The sequence below is a fragment of the Delphinus delphis genome, chromosome X (assembly GCF_949987515.2).
Source record: "Delphinus delphis chromosome X, mDelDel1.2, whole genome shotgun sequence".
Taxonomy (NCBI): Eukaryota; Metazoa; Chordata; class Mammalia; order Artiodactyla; family Delphinidae; genus Delphinus; species Delphinus delphis.
This window is the reverse complement of record NC_082704.1, coordinates 27,347,257-27,367,123: the sequence shown is the minus strand read 5'-3', so window position 1 is coordinate 27,367,123 and position 19,867 is coordinate 27,347,257. Positions and strand designations below refer to the sequence as shown.

The 19,867-nt window shown below is 39.7% G+C and overlaps 1 protein-coding gene across 1 annotated transcript in view; it reads left to right on the top strand.

Moving 5' to 3' along the window:
* The window catches only part of IL13RA1 (interleukin 13 receptor subunit alpha 1), a 64,737-nt gene that overhangs the window by 7,882 nt on the left and 36,988 nt on the right, over positions 1-19,867 (top strand). The window contains exons 3-4 of the mRNA XM_060002284.1: positions 4,867-5,005; positions 6,809-6,929. Coding sequence (XP_059858267.1) covers positions 4,867-5,005; positions 6,809-6,929 — 260 coding nt within the window. The remainder of the gene's footprint in view (positions 1-4,866; positions 5,006-6,808; positions 6,930-19,867) is intronic.

The window sequence follows — 19,867 nt, the reverse complement described above, 5'->3', positions numbered from 1 at the left end:
TAATTTAGAGATGATGTAAAGTATAGGAGAGGATGTGCCTAGGTCATATGCAAACACTACACCATTTTAATTAAAGACTCGAGCATCCATGCATTTTGGTGTCAGTGGTGGGTCCTGGAACCAATGCCCCTCGGGTGTAAGAGGGATGACTGTATCTTCTTTCAGTGTATGGGTGGGGGAGGTGGAGGATGTTTGGGGTTGAATTTGTCCTGGATTTTGAGAAGGCCAATGAGAAGTTGTTATTAATGACAGTACTTTGGCTCAGTGAACTGTGGAATCACCATGTTCGAGCAGTTTGGTGGCAGGAAGAGTCTGGAGAACTAGTTAGTGCACCATTCAGCTAGCTCAGTGGGCTGGGGTAAATTCCTTAACCTCTGTGAGCCTTCATTTCCTCATGTGTAAAGTGTGGCTCTACTCACGTCTCTGGCTTGCTGGTCCACCAAAAATAATGTATGGGAAACTTAATGAAGTGCGGGTGGAATGGGCTCTTCCTCTAGAGGGAAACTTGCTAATCTGCCTTCCTGCTTTCCTGCAGAGGTGTTAATTATAGTTTAGGTGTTGATTGATAAGGAATTGAGGCTGGTCAGAAATATTTGTGTTTTAAAAGAGGTCCTCCAAATGCAGAAGCCTGTGAAACTCTGGTAGGCCAGTTCCCCTTTTCACACTGTTGGCTTCCTCTTGTTCCTAAGGAGGGGCCTTAGACAGTTGGAGTCTTAGTGGCAACTTTTGGTAGTTCAGCCTTGAGAAATTCCAGGAAAGACCCTTTAGTGCGTCACCTAAGTATCTAACTGAAACCCCCAGGAGAGGTCACCATCTTTCTAACATGTCCTTATTCATTAGCCCGTCAACCGCACTCAAGGATCAGTCAGGTAGACATGCTGATATGCTAGTGTAGAAATGGGGCTAATTCCTCGGTATAGTTACAGAAATTTAGACTTGAAAGTAACTTTAGGAGGCAGTGGAATCAGATAGAATTGGGTTTGAAATTTTGTCTCTTTCCCTTTCAAGTTTTGTGGCCGTAGGCAAGTCATTTAACCTATCTGAGCCTGAGCCTCCATTTCCTTGTTTGTAGAATGCTGGGGGGAAAGGCTAGTAAAAGTACCTACCTCATATGAATGGTGTGTGTTTGTTAAAGGAGATAATGTTTGTGATACACCTGGCACAGAGTTAGGGTTCAATAATTGTTAGCTTTTATTATTATTACTGTTGTTAGATTCAACCATATGAAATTGTTGCCTTTATAGGTCATATTATATGGTTCAACCTAATATTATCGTTTAAACTTGGTCCCTCCGTTTTGCCCCTGAAGAGACCAGATGGAGACCATAAAGGGTGGCCGCTGCCTAAGGCCTGCTCCTTTATTCCAGCCATTTGACAGCTTTGAAGGCTGCCAATGTGGCAGTTGTGATAAACACAGATTATTCTTTCCAGTCAGTGATGGGGGATTTCCTGTCTGGACCTTTTTGAAGTTTACAATCCTGAGACTCAGAATCAATGGGAGGAGTGGTTTTCCTTCCCTCTTTCTGTCCTTTGGACACAGCATTAATGTCATCAGACCACACCGGGGTGTATATATGCTTTGAAGCATGTTGAAGCAGTGGCATTATGATAGTTTGCACATGTTACAGGACTTTTATGACCGTCTAACAGTCCCAAATTGCTAAATGAGGTAAATCCTTGAGGTCATTTTCAATCTTCAGATTGGAGGACCATTAAGATGAGAGATATGGAATCATAGATGATTTTTTTTTTTTTCAGTACGCAGGCCTTTCACTGCTGTGGCCTCTCCCGTTGCGGAGCACAGGCTCCGGACGCGCAGGCTCAGCGGCCGTGGCTCACAGGCCCAGCCGCTCCGCGGCATGTGGAATCTTCCCGGACCGGGGCACGAACCCGCGTCCCCGGAATCGGCAGGCGGACTCTCAACCACTGCGCCACCAGGGAAGCCCCATAGATGATTAAAAAAAAAAATTCAATACAAGACTAGCTTAAGTGGCTGCCCTTCACCATTGTTTTAGCAATGTGTAATCTGGCAATTAGAAGAAGGATCTGGCATCAGATTTTAGATCTCTTTCATCACCAAGAGATAAGCAAGTCTTACTAGGTGAATAAATTAAAAGGATGTTGTTCTGTCTAGGCATCCAAAGAGACTGAAGCTGAAGCTGACTCCCCTTTCCTTCTGAGAAAGGATTAGCAGTTGGGAAAGCTGCGATCTAGCCAAATGAACTTTGGTCTTGAGGGGGAGGGATCGGTTCAGGACTCTGGCCTTGATTTTTGATAAATTTTCAAAGGACCCCAGATTCTCTGACAGTTGGAACATAATGTCATACAGCAGCTACCAGTGCAATGAGTCACCACAGCCGAAAGTCATATGGGAGCGATCACACATACTTCATCAAGATCTTCTGGGAGGGATTTAGTTCCTTGTCTGATACAGAGAGGTGCACTTGACTTGGCAATCATTGACAATTGGGGTTCCTACTTTATTCGTGCCAATTTAATATTATTTGCCTTGAGCTTTGAAAGAGATTTTTTAAAAGTATTTTATCTTTCCCCCTACCATGTCTTTTCTAAGTTATTTTTTTATTCATATGCCCAAAACAAAAGGTTCAGGTTTAGGGCTTCCCTGATGGCGCAGTGGTTAAGAGTCCGCCTGCCAATGCAGGGGCCACAGGTTCAAGCCCTGGTCCAGAAAGATCCTACATGCTGCGGAGCAACTAAGCCCGTGAACCACAACTACTGAGCCCACATGCCACAACTACTGAAGCTCGCATGCCTAGAGCCCTTGCTCCGTGACAAGAGAAGCTACCGCAATGAGAAGCCTGTGCACTGCAACGAAGAGTAGCCCCCACTCGCCGCAACTAGAGAAAGCCCGCGCGCAGCAATGAAGACCCAACGCAGCCCAAAATAAATAAATTAATAAAGGGTCTGAATCAATAACCGATTAACTTTGAAAATGAAGTTTTTTTTTTAAAAAAAAGGTTCAGATTTAGATGCTAAAGTATGTTTTTACTTTAAGAAATTCCATTTATTAAAAATACTTGTGTAATAAAACTCCTCAGCCCTCTCACTGGAACAATATCTAATATAAGAGAACTGGGATTTTTCCATAATGATTCTAATTTATGGCATTTGACCGTACATTTTCCCCCGGGTGTCCTCAGAGGGCAAATGCAGCTTCCACACAAGAGTTATCAAGGATTCTTGGGTCAGGGTGGCTCCTTCAGGGGTATATGGGACTTCTGCTTAGTAAAATTGTGTAGTTGGTGAAATTTGCATTCGGAGCTTTCTTGCCACCATTACCAACAATCCTTGTTTCCTCAGCACACATTCATCAATTAAGGGCCAGTTTCCTTACTTCGCCATGAGAGCTATAATGGTGAAACATTCTCGAGAGCCTTCTCTTGGCTCAACTGGTATGTTCTAGTCCTGAAGGCAGCGACTATATGGAAAGCCAAATGATAAGTAGGTTTCTTGGCAAGGAATCAGGAATTTGTTGTGAAAATGTACTCGACTCAGAATAGCTGGAGGCCCCACTGAAGGTAGGCAGGGCTTTGCTCTGGGACAAAAATAATCAATGTCCATGGAGCTGAATCACCCTCCCTTTTCTCCCTGTCAGAATTTTGTTTGCAGGCATTTCTTTTTCTCTTCTTCCAGGGCTGACCAGCTAACTCCTTTTTTAGAGTGCTTTCTTGCCTGGGCCTAAGAGCTGTTCGGTCTGTACAAAGTGTTGTTTCTTCCCCATGTCTTTGCTGTGGCTCGTTAATTGATTTGCTGGCTACCTCTCAGAGGACATCCTTGTGCCTGGTTTTGAGAGTCTCTCGCAGTTGCCCTCATGCTCAGTTGGCAGCAGGCGTGTGAAATGGCAGAGTACCCCTTAGGGTGGTAGATAAAGGTAACTCTGACAAAATTTCCCTTCATGGCTATCAGCTCGTATATAAAAGGAAGTGCTGTCTCCAACTTGAGTCAGAAACTATTGCAAAACAGGAAGCTCCTTGGAGCTCTGATTAAAAGCGGCTCTGTTCTTAATTATCCCAACTCTGTCACCTTGGAAAATGTTAATTTCCTCAAGAGCCTTTAATCTCATTATTCTAAATCATAATAACCAGGCTTGTGATTGTTATCCATAAGCCGTGTATAAGTTGGCTTTCTGTGGTTCCACAAAGCTTATCTACCTTTTAGAATAAGAGCGTGCTATACTCAGTGCATATAATATCAACCCTTATAATTCATATGTGTATATGAGATAATCAAAATGGTCAAACAGTGCAGAAAGGTGTTTCCTGAAAAGTCTCCTCAGCCCTCAGGCTCCCCTTCTTTACTTCCTCTCCTCAGAGGTGACCAGGATTGCCAGATTCTTAAAGCAGTCCTTTTTACCTTGATCTTGATGTTATACTGCATCTACTTGGAATTGAATTTTGATAAGCTTATTGTGTTTCCTTTGAAATTGCTCTTAGATATATGTGTTAGCATGGTAGGTTTGTAGTAAATGTCATGATGTGTATACATTGAAAATGCAGGAAACTGTCTTTTATCTATGCCATGGTTTCTCAATGGTGGCACTACGGACATTTGATGCGGGATAATTTTTTGTTGTTGGGGGAGGGAAGGCTGTCTTGTGCATTATAGGATGTTTGGCAGCATCCTTGGCCTCTACCCAGTAGATGCCAGTAGCAGCCCCCTCCCATGTTATGACAACGAAAAATGTTCTTAGACATTAACAAATGTCCCCCAGGAATGGGAGAATAGAATCACCCGAAGCTGAGAATCACTGAACTGTATACCATTTGATAACTTTCCATTTTCTTTACACAACTGTATTTCTGTGTGTTTGCTACTGCAATGCCTTTTTAAATTTCCTTATCTTAGAAAATTGCTCCAGAAACTTATCGTTCAAAAGAAGTGCCCCTGAATGAGAGGATTTGTCTGCAAGTGGGGTCCCAGTGTAGCACCAACGAAAGTGAGAAGCCTAGCATTTTGGTGGAAAAGTGCATCTCACCCCCTGAAGGTAACAGCTAAAAACACTGTCTCTTGGCATTTAGAGAATAAATCCAAATTATCCATATGCTTATGTTCAGTGTTCATTAATTCATTTAATTTTCAAACATTTGTTGAGTCTAATAAGTGTCAGGCACTGGTACTAGATGCTGACGACACACCAACAACTGTCAGGACATCTCTGCCTTTGAGGTGCTCACAGACAACTTGAATAACAATGCCTGATAGTTATAGACCACTTAATAATTTGGAAAGTGACACACACACGCACACGCACACACACACACACACACACACACACACACACACGCCTCTCCCCTAAATAGAGCTTCGCAAGCTTATTCGGTGAAATGAGCAAGGCATGTATTATTACCCTGATCTATTTTGTGAGGAAGAAGGGAACTGAGTGAGTTGCTGTAGATCTTCAGGTCCCAGGTCCAGTACCTTAAACAAATGAAAATATTGATAGTGTCTCACTCATTATATAGAGAGATTAGATTGATATACAGGATGTATTTGGGGAAAGATGTTAAAAGAGGAAAGTGGGCATGTTGGCCCAGCTCTGACTCAAGACTAGCCCTAGAAAAAGCTGTCAAGTAGTCAGCTTGATCATTGTTCCCAGCTCTTATGTTACATGCAGGGAGTAGCATATACTCAGGAAGAGCAGGGCTACCAGAGCCCAGATGTCCAAGTTTAAATCTCAGCTCTGCCAGCTTCTAGTTGTGTGACCTTAGGCAGATCACTTAGCCCCTTCTCTCTTCAGTTTCCTCACCTGTAAAAAGGAATGATGATAGTACTTATCTCCCAGGAATGTTGAAAGGATTACATCAATCAGTACACATGAGGTGCTGAGAATACTGCCTGGCAGACAGTAAATGCTAGATACATATTATCTATTCACATCATGTTGCCCTTTGGTTGGGCAAGGTCCCATCTCCTACCTCCAAACCTTAACACTACGTGACTTGTTTTCTAGACCGTTCTCTCTACCTGTATGCACAGATCAAAAGTATATGAAGTAATATTTGTAAAGTTATAAAATTCAGTACTGCTAGGAGGCTGGGAGCATGGTTTACAGCAAGTTACCTCCCCTATACTCGTTTCTTGAGGACTTTAATAATCTGAAAGAAACTAAATTGTATTATGACGAAAAGGTGGGTGGTGATGGCTCAGCACAGTACGCCTTTAAGGAGCACGAGGGATAACAGGTTTGAATTTTAAACATAGGCATTTAATTTAGAGACGTGATGTCTTAACTTAAAAGGCTTTATAAAGGTAGAGATTTCAGATCATCAAGATTTTAGGGCTCCTTAGGCCATACCCCCAATAGACAGCTACTAAGAGTTACGTTTTGCTTACCTTTCCCCAAATTGCCTCAGGAGGAAGGTTTGTTTAATTTTTAAAACAAGGTGTGTCAGTATTGCTCGAAAGACAAGGTAAAGTATAACTCAGAACACTTGTTTTTTTTTTAAAAGACAGGTAGATATAATGGTTGTTTATATTTTCACATTCATTTGGGAAATTCCATAGTCATTTCCTATGACTGAAATGTTTGACCTTCAGACTCTCTCTCCAGTTAGGAATACAGGAGTTAGGGTCCCTCAGTGATAGTAAAGAGAGAAAGTTGTGAACAAATTAGATTTGGGTTTTCTTCCGCCTGGGTGCCTTCTGGGTCAAATGGGGTGAGAGGTTAGGGATTAGCTTTCCGGAGAAGCAGCCGGAAGCACGCTTGCCATCCCCCAGCCCCTAGAGTGACTGGCCAGCTCGCAGGGCAAGGAGACGAGGGTCCTAAACTCTTGGCTGCATATTCCAGGTGATCCTGAGTCCGCTGTTACTGAGCTACAATGCATTTGGTATAACCTGAGCTACATGAAGTGCTCTTGGCTCCCTGGAAGGAATACAAATCCTGACACTAACTATACTCTCTACTATTGGTGAGTATGCACAGGAGACTTACTGGAGAGGGACTGACTGTGATTGCATTGGGAGCCTTTGCACCTAACCTAGTTAAAACAAACCCCAAAATGGACCAGCCTATTCTTTTCTACACATTGCTTCATGGAAAATGCGTCTGCTTTTGGTGTCTCATTTAAAAAAAAAAACAAACTCTTAAAAAATAATTATAGATTCCATATATATACGTGTTAGCATACGGTATTTGTTTTTCTCTTTCTGACTTACTTCACTCTGTATGACAGACTCTGGGTCCATCCACCTCACTACAAATAACTCAGTTTCGTTTCTTTTTATGGCTCAGTAATATTCCATTGTATGCTAACACATATATATGGAATCTAAAAAAAAAATGGTCATGAAGAACCTAGGGGCAAGACGGGAATAAAGACGCAGACCTACTAGAGAATGGACTTGAGGACACGGGGAGGAGGAAGGGTAAGCTGGGACAAAGTGAGAGAGTGGTAGTGTGTATATGGACATATATACACTACCAAATGTAAAATAGCTAGCTAGTGGGAAGCAGTCGCATAGCACAGGGAGATCAGCTCGGTGCTTTGTGACCACCTAGAGGGATGGGATAGGGAGGGTGCGAGGGAGACGCAAGAGGGAGGGGATATGGGGATATATGTATACATATAGCTGACTCACTTTGTTGTAAAGCAGAAACTAACACACCATTGTAAAGCAATTATACTCCAACAAAAATGTTAAAAAAAATTATAGATCCGCAAAATTAAATTGCAAAAATATATACAAAGAGATCTCATCTACCCTTCACCCAGTTTCTTCCAATGGTAGCATCTCATATAACCAGAGTGCAATATCAGAACCAGAAAATTGACTTTGGTACAGTCCACTGACCTTATTCAAATTTCACTGGTGTTCCGTCCAGTTATTTGTGTGTGTGTGTAGGTCTATGCACTTTCATCATATGCATAGATACAGAATAGCTCCATTACCACAAGGATCCCTTGAGTTGCCCTTTTATAGCTACACCCACCTCCCTCCTGCACACCCTCTCCCCACACTCCTCTCTCCCAAGTCTCTAACCTCAGTCATTTCAAGAATGTAACTGGAATGGAATCATACAGCATATAACTGTCTGAGGCTGACTTTATCTTTTTTAGCCTCTGCATAATACCCTGGAGATCCATCCAAGCCGTTGTGTGTATCAATAGTTCATTCCCTTTTCTTGCTGAGTAGTGTTCCATGCTATGGATGTATTGGTTTGTTTAACCTTTAATTCATTGAAGGATATCTCGAGTGTTTCCAATTTTTTGCAAGTATGAATAAAACTACTATAAATATTCATATTCAGGTTTTTATGTGAATATCACTTTTCAGTTCCCTGGAATAAATGCCTTAGGGTGTAATTGCTGGATCATATGGTAATTGCATATCTAGTTTTATAAAAAAAAACCCTGCCAAACTATTTTCTAGAGTGGCTGTACCGTTTTACATTCCCATCAACAATGTCTGAGTGATTGGTATCCACCTCTCAAAGGGAAACTTAAATCATTCCCAGGGTTAAAAAGTAGTTTAGTTCCCCACAAAATAACTTACATTTCATGTTTGTGACTATATCTACAAAATTTGTTAAAATTTTCTTTCTTTTCTAAATTAATCTTTCATCATTTCCTTTCTTTAGAGCCTAGAATTTTTTTTAATTTTTAAATTTACTTTTATTTGTTTTTTTATACAGCAGGTTCATATTAGTCATCGATTTTCTACATATTAGTGTATACATGTCAATCCCAATCACCCAATTCATCCCACCACCACCGCCACCCCCCACCACTTTCCCCCCTTGGTGTCCATACGTTTGCTCCCTACATCTGTGTCTCTATTTCTGCCCTGCAAACCGGTTCATCTGTACCATTTTTCTAGGTTCCACATATATGCGTTAATATACGATATTTGTTTTTCTCTTTCTGACTTACTTCACTCTGTATGACAGTCTCTAGATCCATCCACGTCTCAACAAATGACCCAATTTCATTCCTTTTTAGGGCTGAGTAATATTCCATTGTATATATGTGTCACATCTTCTTTATCCATTCGTCTATTGATGGGCATTTAGGTTGCTTCCATGACCTGGCTATTGTAAATAGTGCTGCAATGAACATTGGGGTGCATGTGACTTTTTGAATTATGGTTTTCGCTGGGTATATGCCCAGTAGTGGGATTGCTGGATCATATCGTAATTCTATTTTTAGTTTTTTAAGGAATCTCCATACTGTTCTCCATAGTGGCTGTATCAATTTACATTACCACCAACAGTGCAAGAGGGTTCCCTTTTCTCCACACGCTCTCCAGCATTTGTTGTTTGTAGATTTTCTGATGATGCGCATTCTTACTGGTGTGACGTGATACCTCATGGTAGTTTTGATTTGCATTTCTCTAATAATTAGTGATGTTGAGAAGCTTTTCATGTGCTTCTTGGCCATCTGCATGTCTTCTTTGGAGAAATGTCTATTTAGGTCTTCTGCCCATTTTTGGATTGGATTGTTTGTTTTTTTGTTATTGAGCTGCACAAGCTATTTATATATTTTGGTGATTAATCCTTTGTCCGTTGATTCATTTGCAAATATTTTCTCCCATTCTGACGGTTGTCTTTTCATCTCGTTTATGGTTTCCTTTGCTGCGCAAAAGCTTTGACGTTTCATTAGGTCCCATTTGTTTATATTTGTTTTTATTTCCATTACTCTAGGAGGTGGATCGAAAAAGATCTTGCTGTGATTTATGTCAAAGAGTGTTCTTCCTATGTTTTCCTCTGAGAGTTTTATAGTGTCTGGTCTTACATTTAGGTCTCTAATCCACTTTGAGTTTATTTTTGTGTATGGTGTGAGAGAGTGTTCTAATTTGATTCTTTTACATGTAGCTGTCCAGTTTTCCCAGCACCACTTATTGAAGAGACTGTTTTTCTCCATTGTGTATCCTTGCCTCCTTTGTCATAGATTAGTTGACCATAGGTGCATGGGTTTATGTCTGGGCTTTCTATCCTGTTCCATTGATCTATGTTTCTGCTTTTGTGACAGTACCATATTGTTTTGATTACTGTAGCTTTATAGTGTAGTCTGAAGTCAGGGAGTCTGATTCCTCCAGCTCCATTCTTTTCCCTCAAGACTGCTTTGGCTATTCGGGGTCTTTTGTATCTCCATACATATTTTAAGATTATTTGTTCTAGTTCCGTAAAAAATGCCATTGGTAATTTGATAGGGATTGCATTGAATCTGTAGATTGCTTTGGGTAGTATAGTCATTTTCACAATATTGATTCTTCCAATCCAAGAACATGGTATATCTCTCCATCTGTTGGTAACATCTTTAATTTCTTTCATCAGTGTCTTATAGTTTTCTGCATACAGGTCTTTTGTCTCCCTATGTAGGTTTATTCCTAGGTATTTTATTCTGTTTGTTGCAATGGTAAATGGGAGTGTTTCCTTAATTTCTCTTTCAGATGTTTCATCATTAGTGTATAGGAATGCAAGAGATTTCTGTGCATTAATTTTGTATCCTGCAACTTTACCAAATTCATTGATTAGCTCTAGTAGTTTTCTGGTGGCATCTTTAGGATTCTCTATGTATAGTATCATGTCATCTGCAAGCAGTGACAGTTTTACTTCTTCTTTTCCAATTTGTATTCTTTTTATTTCTTTTTCTTCTCTGATTGCCATGGCTAGGACTTCCAAAACTATGTTGAATAATAGTGGTGAGAGTGGACAACCTTGTCCTCTTCCTGATCTTAGAGGAAATGCTTTCAGTTTTTCACCATTGAGAATGATGTTTGCTGTGGGTTTGTCATATATGGCCTTTATTATGTTGAGGTAGGTTCCCTCTATGCCCACTTCTGGAGAATTTTTATCATAAATGGGTGTTGAATTTTGTCAAAAGCTCTTTCTGCATCTATTGAGATGATCGTATGGTTTTTATTCTTCAATTTGTTAATATGGTGTATCACATTGATTGATTTGCATATATTGAAGAATCCTTGCATCCCTGGGATAAATCCCACTTGATCATGGTGTATGATCCTTTTAATGTGTTATTGGATTCTGTTTGCTAGTATTTTGTTGAGGATTTTTGCATCTATATTCATCAGTGATATTGGTCTGTAATTTTCTTTTTTTGTAGTGTCTTTTTCTGGTTTTGATATCAGGGTGATGGTGGCCTCATAGAATGAGTTTGGGAGTATTTCTTCCTCTGCAGTTTTTTGGAAGAGTTTGAGAAGGATGGGTGTTAGCTCTTCTCTAAATGTTTGATAGAATTCACCTGTGAAGCCATCTGGTCCTGGACTTTTGTTTGTTGGAAGATTTTTAATCACAGCTTCAATCTCATTACTTGTGATTGGTCTGTTCATATTTTCTATTTCTCCCTGGTTCAGTCTTGGAAGGTTATACCTTTCTAAGAATTTGTCCATTTCTTCCATTTTATTGGCATAGAGTTGCTTGTAGTAGTCTCTTAGGATGCTTTGTATTTCTGCGGTATCTGTTGTACCTTCTCCTTTTTCATTTCTAATTTTATTGATTTGAGTCCTCTCCCTCTTTCTTGATGAGTCTGGCTAATGATTTATCAATTTTGTTTATGTTCTCAAAGCACCAACTTTTAGTTTTATTGATCTTTGCTATTGTTTTCTTTGTTTCTATTTCATTTATTTCTGCTCTGATCTTGATGATTTCTTTCCTTCTGCCGACTTTGGGTTTTGTTTGTTCTTCTTTCTCTAGTTCCTTTAGGTGTAATGTTAGATTGTTTATTTGAGATTTTTCTTGTTTCTTGAGGTAGGCTTGTATAGCTATAAACTTCCCTCTTAGAACTGCTTTTGCTGCGTCCCATAGGTTTTGGATTGTTGTGTTTTCATTGTCATTTGTCTCTAGGTATTTTTGATTTCCTCTTTGATTTCTTCAGTGATCTCTTGGTTATTTAGTAATGTAGTGTTTAGCCTCCATGTGTTTGTTTTTTTTACATTTTTTTCCCTGTAATTCATTTCTAATCTCATGGCATTGTGGTCAGAAAAGATGCTTGATATGATTTCAGTTTTCTTAAATTTGCTGAGGCTTGATTTGTGACCCAAGGTGTGATCTATTTTGGAGAATGTTCCATGCACACTTAAGAAGAAAGTGTAATCTGCTGTTTTTGGATGGAATGTCCTATTAATATCAATTAAATCTATCTGGTCTATTGTGTCATTTAAAGCTTCTGTTTCCTTTTTTATTTTCATTTTGGATGATCTGTCTATTGGTGAAAGTGGGGTGTTAAAGTCCCCTACTATGTTTGTGTTACTGTCGATTTCCCCTTTTATGTCTGTTAGCATTTGCCTTATGTATTGAGGTGCTCCTATGTTGGGTGTATAAATATTTACTAATGTTATATGTTCTTCTTGGATTGATCATTATGTAATGTTCTTGTTTGTCTCTTGTAGTTATATTTGTTTTAAAGTCTATTTTCTCAGATATGAGAATTGCTACTCCAGCTTTCTTTTGATTTCCATTTGCATGGATTATCTTTCTCCATCCCCTCACTTTCAGTCTGTATGTGTCCCTAGGTCTGACGTGGGTCTCCTGTAGACAGCATACATATGGGTCTAGTTTTTGTATCCATTCAGCAAGCCTGTGTCTTTTGGTTGGAGCATTTAATCCATTCACGTTTGTGGTAATTATCGATATGTATCTTCCTATGACCATTTTGTTAATTGTTTTGAGTTTGTTATTGTAGGTCCTTTTCTTGTCTTGTGTTTCCTGCCTAGAGAAGTTCCTTTAGCATTTGTTGTAGAGCTGGTTTGGTGGTGCTGAATTCTCTTAGCTTTTACTTGTCTGTAAAGTTTTTGATTTCTCCATTGAATGTGAATGAGATCCTTGCCGGGTAGAGTAATCTTGGTTGTAGGTTCTTCCCTTTCATCACTTTAAGTATATCATGCCACTTTCTTCTGGCTTGTAGAGTTTCCTCTGAGAAATCAGCTGTTAACCTTATGGGGATTCCCTTGTACATTATTTGTCATTTTTCCCTTGCTGCTTTCAGTAATTTTTCTTTGTCTTTAATTTTTGCCAAGTTGATTACTATGTGTCTCGGCGTGTTTCTCCTTGGGTTTATCCTGTATGGGACTCTCTGCACTTCCTGGACTTGGGTGGCTATTTCCTTTCCCATGTTAGGGAAGTTTTCGACTATAATCTCTTCAGATATTTTCTCGGGTCCTTTCTCTCTCTCTTCTCCTTCTGGGACCCCTAGAATGCAAATGTTGTTGTGTTTAATGTTGTCCCAGAGGTCTATTAGGCTGTCTTCATTTCTTTTCATTCTTTTTTCTTTATTCTGTTCTGCAGCAGTGAGTTCCACCATTCTGTCTTCCAGGTCACTTATCTGTTCTTCTGCCTCAGTTATTCTGCTATTGATTCCTTCTAGTGCAGTTTTCATTTCAGTTATTGTATTGTTCATCTCTGTTTGTTTGTTCTTTAATTCTTCTAGGTCTTTGTTAAACATTTCTTGCATCTTCTCGATCTTTGCCTCCATTCTTTTTCTGAGGTCCTGGATCATCTTCACTATCGTTATTCTGAATTCTTTTTCTGGAAGGTTGCCTATCTCCACTTTATTTAGTTGTTTTTCTGGGGTTTATCTTGTTCCTTCATCTGGTACATAGCCATCTGCCTTTTCTTCTTGTCTATCTTTCTGTGAATGTGGTTTTTGTTCCACAGGCTGCAGGATTGTAGTTCTTCTTGCTTCTGATGTCTGCTCTCTGTAGAGCCTAGAATTATTAACAGCAGAACAAGGATGAAAGGGCCAGGATAATCAATTCAATTCAGTAAAACTTTAGCACACATTGTGGGTAAAGCACTGAATGGGCAGCAGAGATAAGAAACATGTCTCTTCACTCCTAAAGCTTCAAATTTGGAGGAGACAGCACCGGGCACAATTGCCTATATAAAATAAGAGTGCATGATGGAGGCTTCCAGAAGCGTAGGCAGACTCTGTGGGAAGTGACGGTGGAGCTTGGGGTGGTGGTGGAGCGAGGCTGAGAGGCTTTGATAAAGGGGGTGCACTGCCTGGTTGGGGTGGAGTCTCCGAGGCTGGAGGTGGCACCGGGCAAGAGTGGTCTGAGGACTGGGGTCATTGAGTCTGTGTGATTCCAGTTGAGGAAGCAGGAGATCTAGTGTTGGCAGTCTGCCCTGCATGTGCCCTTGTCCCCCTGTCTATTGCTCCTTCAGACTGTTTCTGAGAGAGTGGGGTGTGAAAGGCCACATCCAGGACTTCTGAAGCTATAGTATAAACATGGCCTTTATCCTGGAATGTCCATTTTGCCTGATGACTTGCTGTAAAATATTTTCGGTATATGAAAACACTCACGGCTATGTCATGCAATAGAACACAAAACAACCACGATTTTTTTTTTCAGGATTGAGAAACAGAAGAGTGGCGACCAAACCGAACGTTCAGCCAGAATAGCGGAAGCATCCTGCATTCCCTCACAGCCCAAGCCTTGCCCTTTCACCTGGATGCCCCTTATTTGTCCTTCTTAGCTCAGACATCACTTCCCTTCCAGAAAGCCTTCCTTGACTTCTCAAGGCTAGATATGTCCCCAGTCATCATGTACCACAGTATCTGGCACCTTCCTGTGTCATAATACTCAGCACATTGTGTTGCATTTCCTGTTTACTTAGTGGTCACCCTTCCCAGACTGCCATCTCCCTTGAGAGCACGGGCTGTGTCTTGTTTCCCCCTGTGCCTGATACATGGTAGGTGCTCCATAAATAGGTTTTGAATGATTGGTAGGATCCAAAGTTAAACAACATTCAGGACTGGGGTGAGGACTTAGAAGGGAGGGATAAACAACTCAAGAGCGTTATAGTTGATGAATAAAAACAGAGGAGGATTGAGTACATCTGCCACCCGAAAGAACTGCTAGTGAAAGGGACCGAGAACTAAGCCTTAAAAGGAGTAGCCTGGCCCTGATGATGTTGTGGTGAAGTCTAGAGAAAGCTGTTACTATAGGCTTTTTTTTTTTTTTTACATCTTTATTGGAGTATAATTGCTTTTCAATGGTGTGTTACTTTCTGCTTTATAACAAAGTGAATCAGCTAACGTATACATATATCCCCATATCTCCTCCCTCTTGCATCTCCCTCCCACCCTCCCTATCCCATCCCTCTAGGTTGTCACAGAGCACCGAGCTGATCTCCCTGTGCTATGCGGCTGCTTCCAACTAGCTATCTGTTTTACGTTTGGTAGTGTATATATGTCCATGCCTCTCTCTCACTTTGTCACAGCTTACCCTTCCCCCTCCCCATGTCCTCAAGTCCAGTCTCTACATCTGCGTCTTTATTCCTGTCCTGCCCCTAGGTTCTTCAGAACCTTTTTTTTTTTAAGATTCCATATATATGTGTTAGCATACAGTATTTGTTTTTTGCTTTCTGACTTACTTCACTCTGTATGACAGTCTCTAGGTCCATCCACCTCACTACAAATAACTCAATTTTGTTTCTTTTTATGTCTGAGTAATATTCCATTGTATATATGTGCCACATCTTCTTTACCCATTCATCTGTCGATGGACACTTAGGTTGCTTCCATCTCCTGGCTATTGTAAGTAGAGCTGCAGTGAACATTGTGGTACATGACTCTTTTTGAATTATGGTTTTCTCACGGTATATGTAATCCCAGTAGTTGGATTGCTAGATCATATGGTAGTCCTATTTTTAGTTTTTTGAGGAACCTCCATACTGTCCTCCCTAGTGGCTGTATCAATTTACATTCCCACCAACAGTGCAAGAGTGTTCCCTTTTCTCCACACGCTCTCCAGCATTTATTGTTTGTAGACTTTTTGAAGATGGCCATTCTGACTGGTGTGAGGTGATACCTCATTGTGGTTTTGATTTGCATTTCTCTAATGATTAGTGATGTTGAGCATTCTTTCATGTGTTTGTTGGTAATCTGTATGTCTTTGGAGAAATGTCTATTTAGGTTTTCTGCCCATTTTTGGATTGGGTTGTTCGTTTTTTTGATATGGAGCTGCATGAGTTGCTTGGAAATTTTGGAGATTAATCCTTTGTCAGTTACTTCATTTGCAAATATTTTCTCCCATTCTGAGGGTTGTCTTTTGGTCTTGTTTATGGTTTCCTTTGCTGTGCAAAAGGTTTTAAGCTTCATTAGGTCCCATTTGTTTATTTTTGTTTTTATTTCCATTTCTCTAGGAGGTGGGTCAAAAAGGATCTTGCTGTGATTTATGTCATAGAGTGTTCTGCCTATGTTTTCCTCTAAGAGTTTTATAGTGTCTGGCCTTACATTTAGGTCTTTAATCCATTTTGAGTTTATTTTTGTGTATGGTGTTAGGGAGCGTTCTAATTTCATTTTTTACATGTAGCTGTCCAGTTTTCCCAGCACCACTTATTGAAGAGGCTGTCTTTTCTCCATTACATATTCTTGCCTCCTTTGTCCAAGATAAGGTGACCCTATTTGTGTGCATTTATCTCTGGGCTTTCTATCCTGTTCCAATGATCTATATTTCTCTTTTTGTGCCAGTACCATACTGTCTTGATGACTGTAGCTTTGTAGTATAGTCTGAAGTCAGGGAGCCTGATTCCTCCAGCTCCGTCATTCTCTCTCAAGATTGCTTTGGCTATTCAGGGTCCTTTGTGTTTCCATACAAGTTGTGAAATTTTTTGTTCTAGTTCTGTGAGAAATGCCATTGGTACTTTGATAGGGATTGCATTGAATCTGTAGATTGCTTTGGGCAGTATAGTCATTTTCACAATGTTGATTCTTCTAATCCAAGAACATGGTATATCTCTGTATCTGTTTGTATCACCTTTAATTTCTTTCATCAGTATCTTATAGTTTTCTGCATACAGGTCTTCGGTCTCCTTAGGTAGGTATATTCCTAGGTATTTTATTCTTTTTGTTGCTGTGGTAAATGGGAGTGTTTCTATAATTTCTCTTTCAGATTTTTCATCATTACTGTATAGGAATGCAAGAGATTTCTGTACATTAATTTTATATCGTGCTACTTTACCAAATTCATTGATTAGCTCTAGTAGTTTTCTGGTAGCATCTTTGGGATTCTCTGTGTATAGTATCTGTCATCTGCAAACAGTGACAGTTTTACTTCTTCTTTTCTGATTTGGATTCCTTTTATTTTTTTTTCTTCTCTGGTTGCTGTGGCTATAACTTCCACAACTATGTTGAATAATAGTGGTGAGAGTGGGCAACCTTGTCTTGTTCCTGATCTTAGTAGAAATGGTTTCAGTTTTTCACCACTGAGTACGATGTTGTAGGTTTGTCATATATGGTCTTTATTATGTTGAGGTAAGTTCCCTCTATGCCTACTTTCTGGAGAGTTTTTATCATAAATGGGTGTTGAATTTTCTCAAAAGCTTCTTCTACATCTATTGAAATGATCATGTGGTTTTTCTCCTTCAGTTTGTTAATATGGTGTATCATTTTGATTGATTTGCATATATTGAAGAATCCTTGCATTCCTGGGATAAACCCCACTTGATCATGGTGTGTGATCCTCTTAATGTGCTGTTGGATTCTGTTTGCTAGTATTTTGTTGAGGATATTTGCATCTATGTTCATCAGTGATATTGGCCTGTAGTTTTCTTTCTTTGTGACATCTTTTTCTGGTTTTGGTATCAGGGTGATGGTGGCCTCGTAGAATGAATTTGGGAGTGTTCCTCCCTCTGCTATATTCTGGAAGAGTTTGAGAAGGATAGGTGTTAGCTCTTCTCTAAATGTTTGATAGAATTCCCCTTGAAGCCATGTGGTCCTGGGCTTTTGTTTCTTGGAAGATTTTTAATCACAGGTTCAATTTCAGTGCTTGTGATTGGTCTGTTTATATTTTCTGTTTCCTCCTGGTTCAGTCTCGGGAGGTTGTGCTTTTCTAAGAATTTGTCCATTTCTTCCAGGTTGTCCATTTTATTGGCATATAGTTGCTTGCAGTAATCTCTCATGAACCTTTGTATTTCTGCATTGTCAGATGTTACTTCTCCTTTTTCATTTCTAATTCTATTGATGTGAGTCTTCCCCCTTTTTTTCTTGATGAGTCTGACTAGTGGTTTATCAATTTTGTTTATCTTGTCAAGGAACCAGCTTTTAGTTTTATTGATCTTAGCTATTGTTTCCTTCATTTCTTTTTTTTTTAATATCTTTATTGTGGTATAATTGCTTTACAATGGTGTGTTAGTTTCTGCTTTATAACAAAGTGAATCAGTTATACATATACATATGTTCCCATATCTCTTCCCTCTTGCGTCTCCCTCCCTCCCACCCTCCCTATCCCACCCCTCCAGGCAGTCACAAAGCACCGAGCCGATATCCCTGTGCCATGCGGCTGCTTCCCACTAGCTATCTACCTTACGTTTGTTAGTGTATATATGTCCATGCCTCTCTCTTGCCCTGTCACAGCTCACCCTTCCCCCTCCCCATATCCTCAAGTCCGTTCATTTCTTTTTCATTTATTTCTGATCTGATCTTTATGGTTTCTTTCCCTCTGCTAACTGTGGGGTTTTTTGTTCTTCTTTCTCTAATTGCTTTAGGTCTAACGTTAGGTTGTTTATTTGAGATATTTCTTGTTTCTTGAGGTAGGATTTTATTGTTATAAACGTCCCTCTTAGAACTGCTTTTGCTGTATCCCATAGGTTTTGGGTCATCGTGTTTTCATTGTCATTTGTTTCTAGGTATTTTTTGATTTCCTCTTTGATTTCTTCAGTGATCTCTTGGTTATTTAGTAGTGTATTGTTTAGCATTCATGTGTTTGTATTTTTCACAGATTTTTTTTTCCTGAAATTGATATCCAGTCTCGTAGCATTGTGGTCAGAAAAGATACTTGATATGATTTCAATTATCTTAAATTTACCAAGGCTTGACTTGTGACCGAAGATATGATCTATCCTGGAGAATGTTCCATGAGCACTTGAGAAGAAAGTGTATTCTGTTGTTTTTGGATGGAATGTCCTATAAATATCAATTAAGTCCATCTTGTTTAATGTATCATTTAAAGCTTGTGTTTCCTTATTTATTTTCATTTTGGATGATCTGTCCACTGGTGAAAGTGGGGTGTTAAAGTCCCCTACTCTGAATGTGTTACTGTCGCTTTCCCCTTTTATGGCTGTTAGCCTTTGCCTTATGTATTGAGGTGCTCCTATGTTGGGTGCATAATTATTTACAGTTGTTATATGTTCTTCTTGGATTGATCTCTTGATAGTTATGTAATGTCTTTCTTTGTCTCTTCTCGTTGTATTTGTTTTAAAGTCTACTTTCTCTGATATGAGAATTGCTACTCCAGCTTTCTTTTGATTTCCATTTGCATGGAATATCATTTTCCATCACCTCACTTTCAGTCTGTATGTGTCCCTAAGTCTGAAGTGGGTCTCCTGTAGACAGCATATGTACGGGTCTTGTTTTTGTATCCATTCAGGCAGTCTGTGTCTTTTGGTTGGAGTATTAAATCCATTTAAATTTAAGGTAGTTATCAATATGTGTGTTCCTATTACCATTTTCTTAATTGTTTGGGGTTCGTTATTGTAGGTCCTGTGTTTCCTGCCTAGAGAAGTTCCTTTAGCATTTGTTGTAAAGCTAGTTTGTGGTGCTGAATTCTCTTAGCTTTTGCTTTTCTGTAAAGGTTTTAATTTCTCCGTCGAATCTGAATGAGATCCTTGCTTGGTAGAATAATCTTGGTTGTAGGTTTTTCTCTTTCATCACTTTAAATATGTCCTGCCACTCCTTTCTGGCTTGCAGAGTTTCTCCTGAAAGATCAGCTGTTAACCTTATGGGGATTCCCTTGTATGTTACTCGTTGTTTTTCCCTTGCTGCTTTTAATATTTTTTCTTTGTATTTAATTTTTGATAGTTTGATTAATATGTGTCTTGGCGTGTTTCTCCTTGGATTTATCCTGTATGGGACTCTCTGTGCTTCCTGGACTTGAGTAACTATTT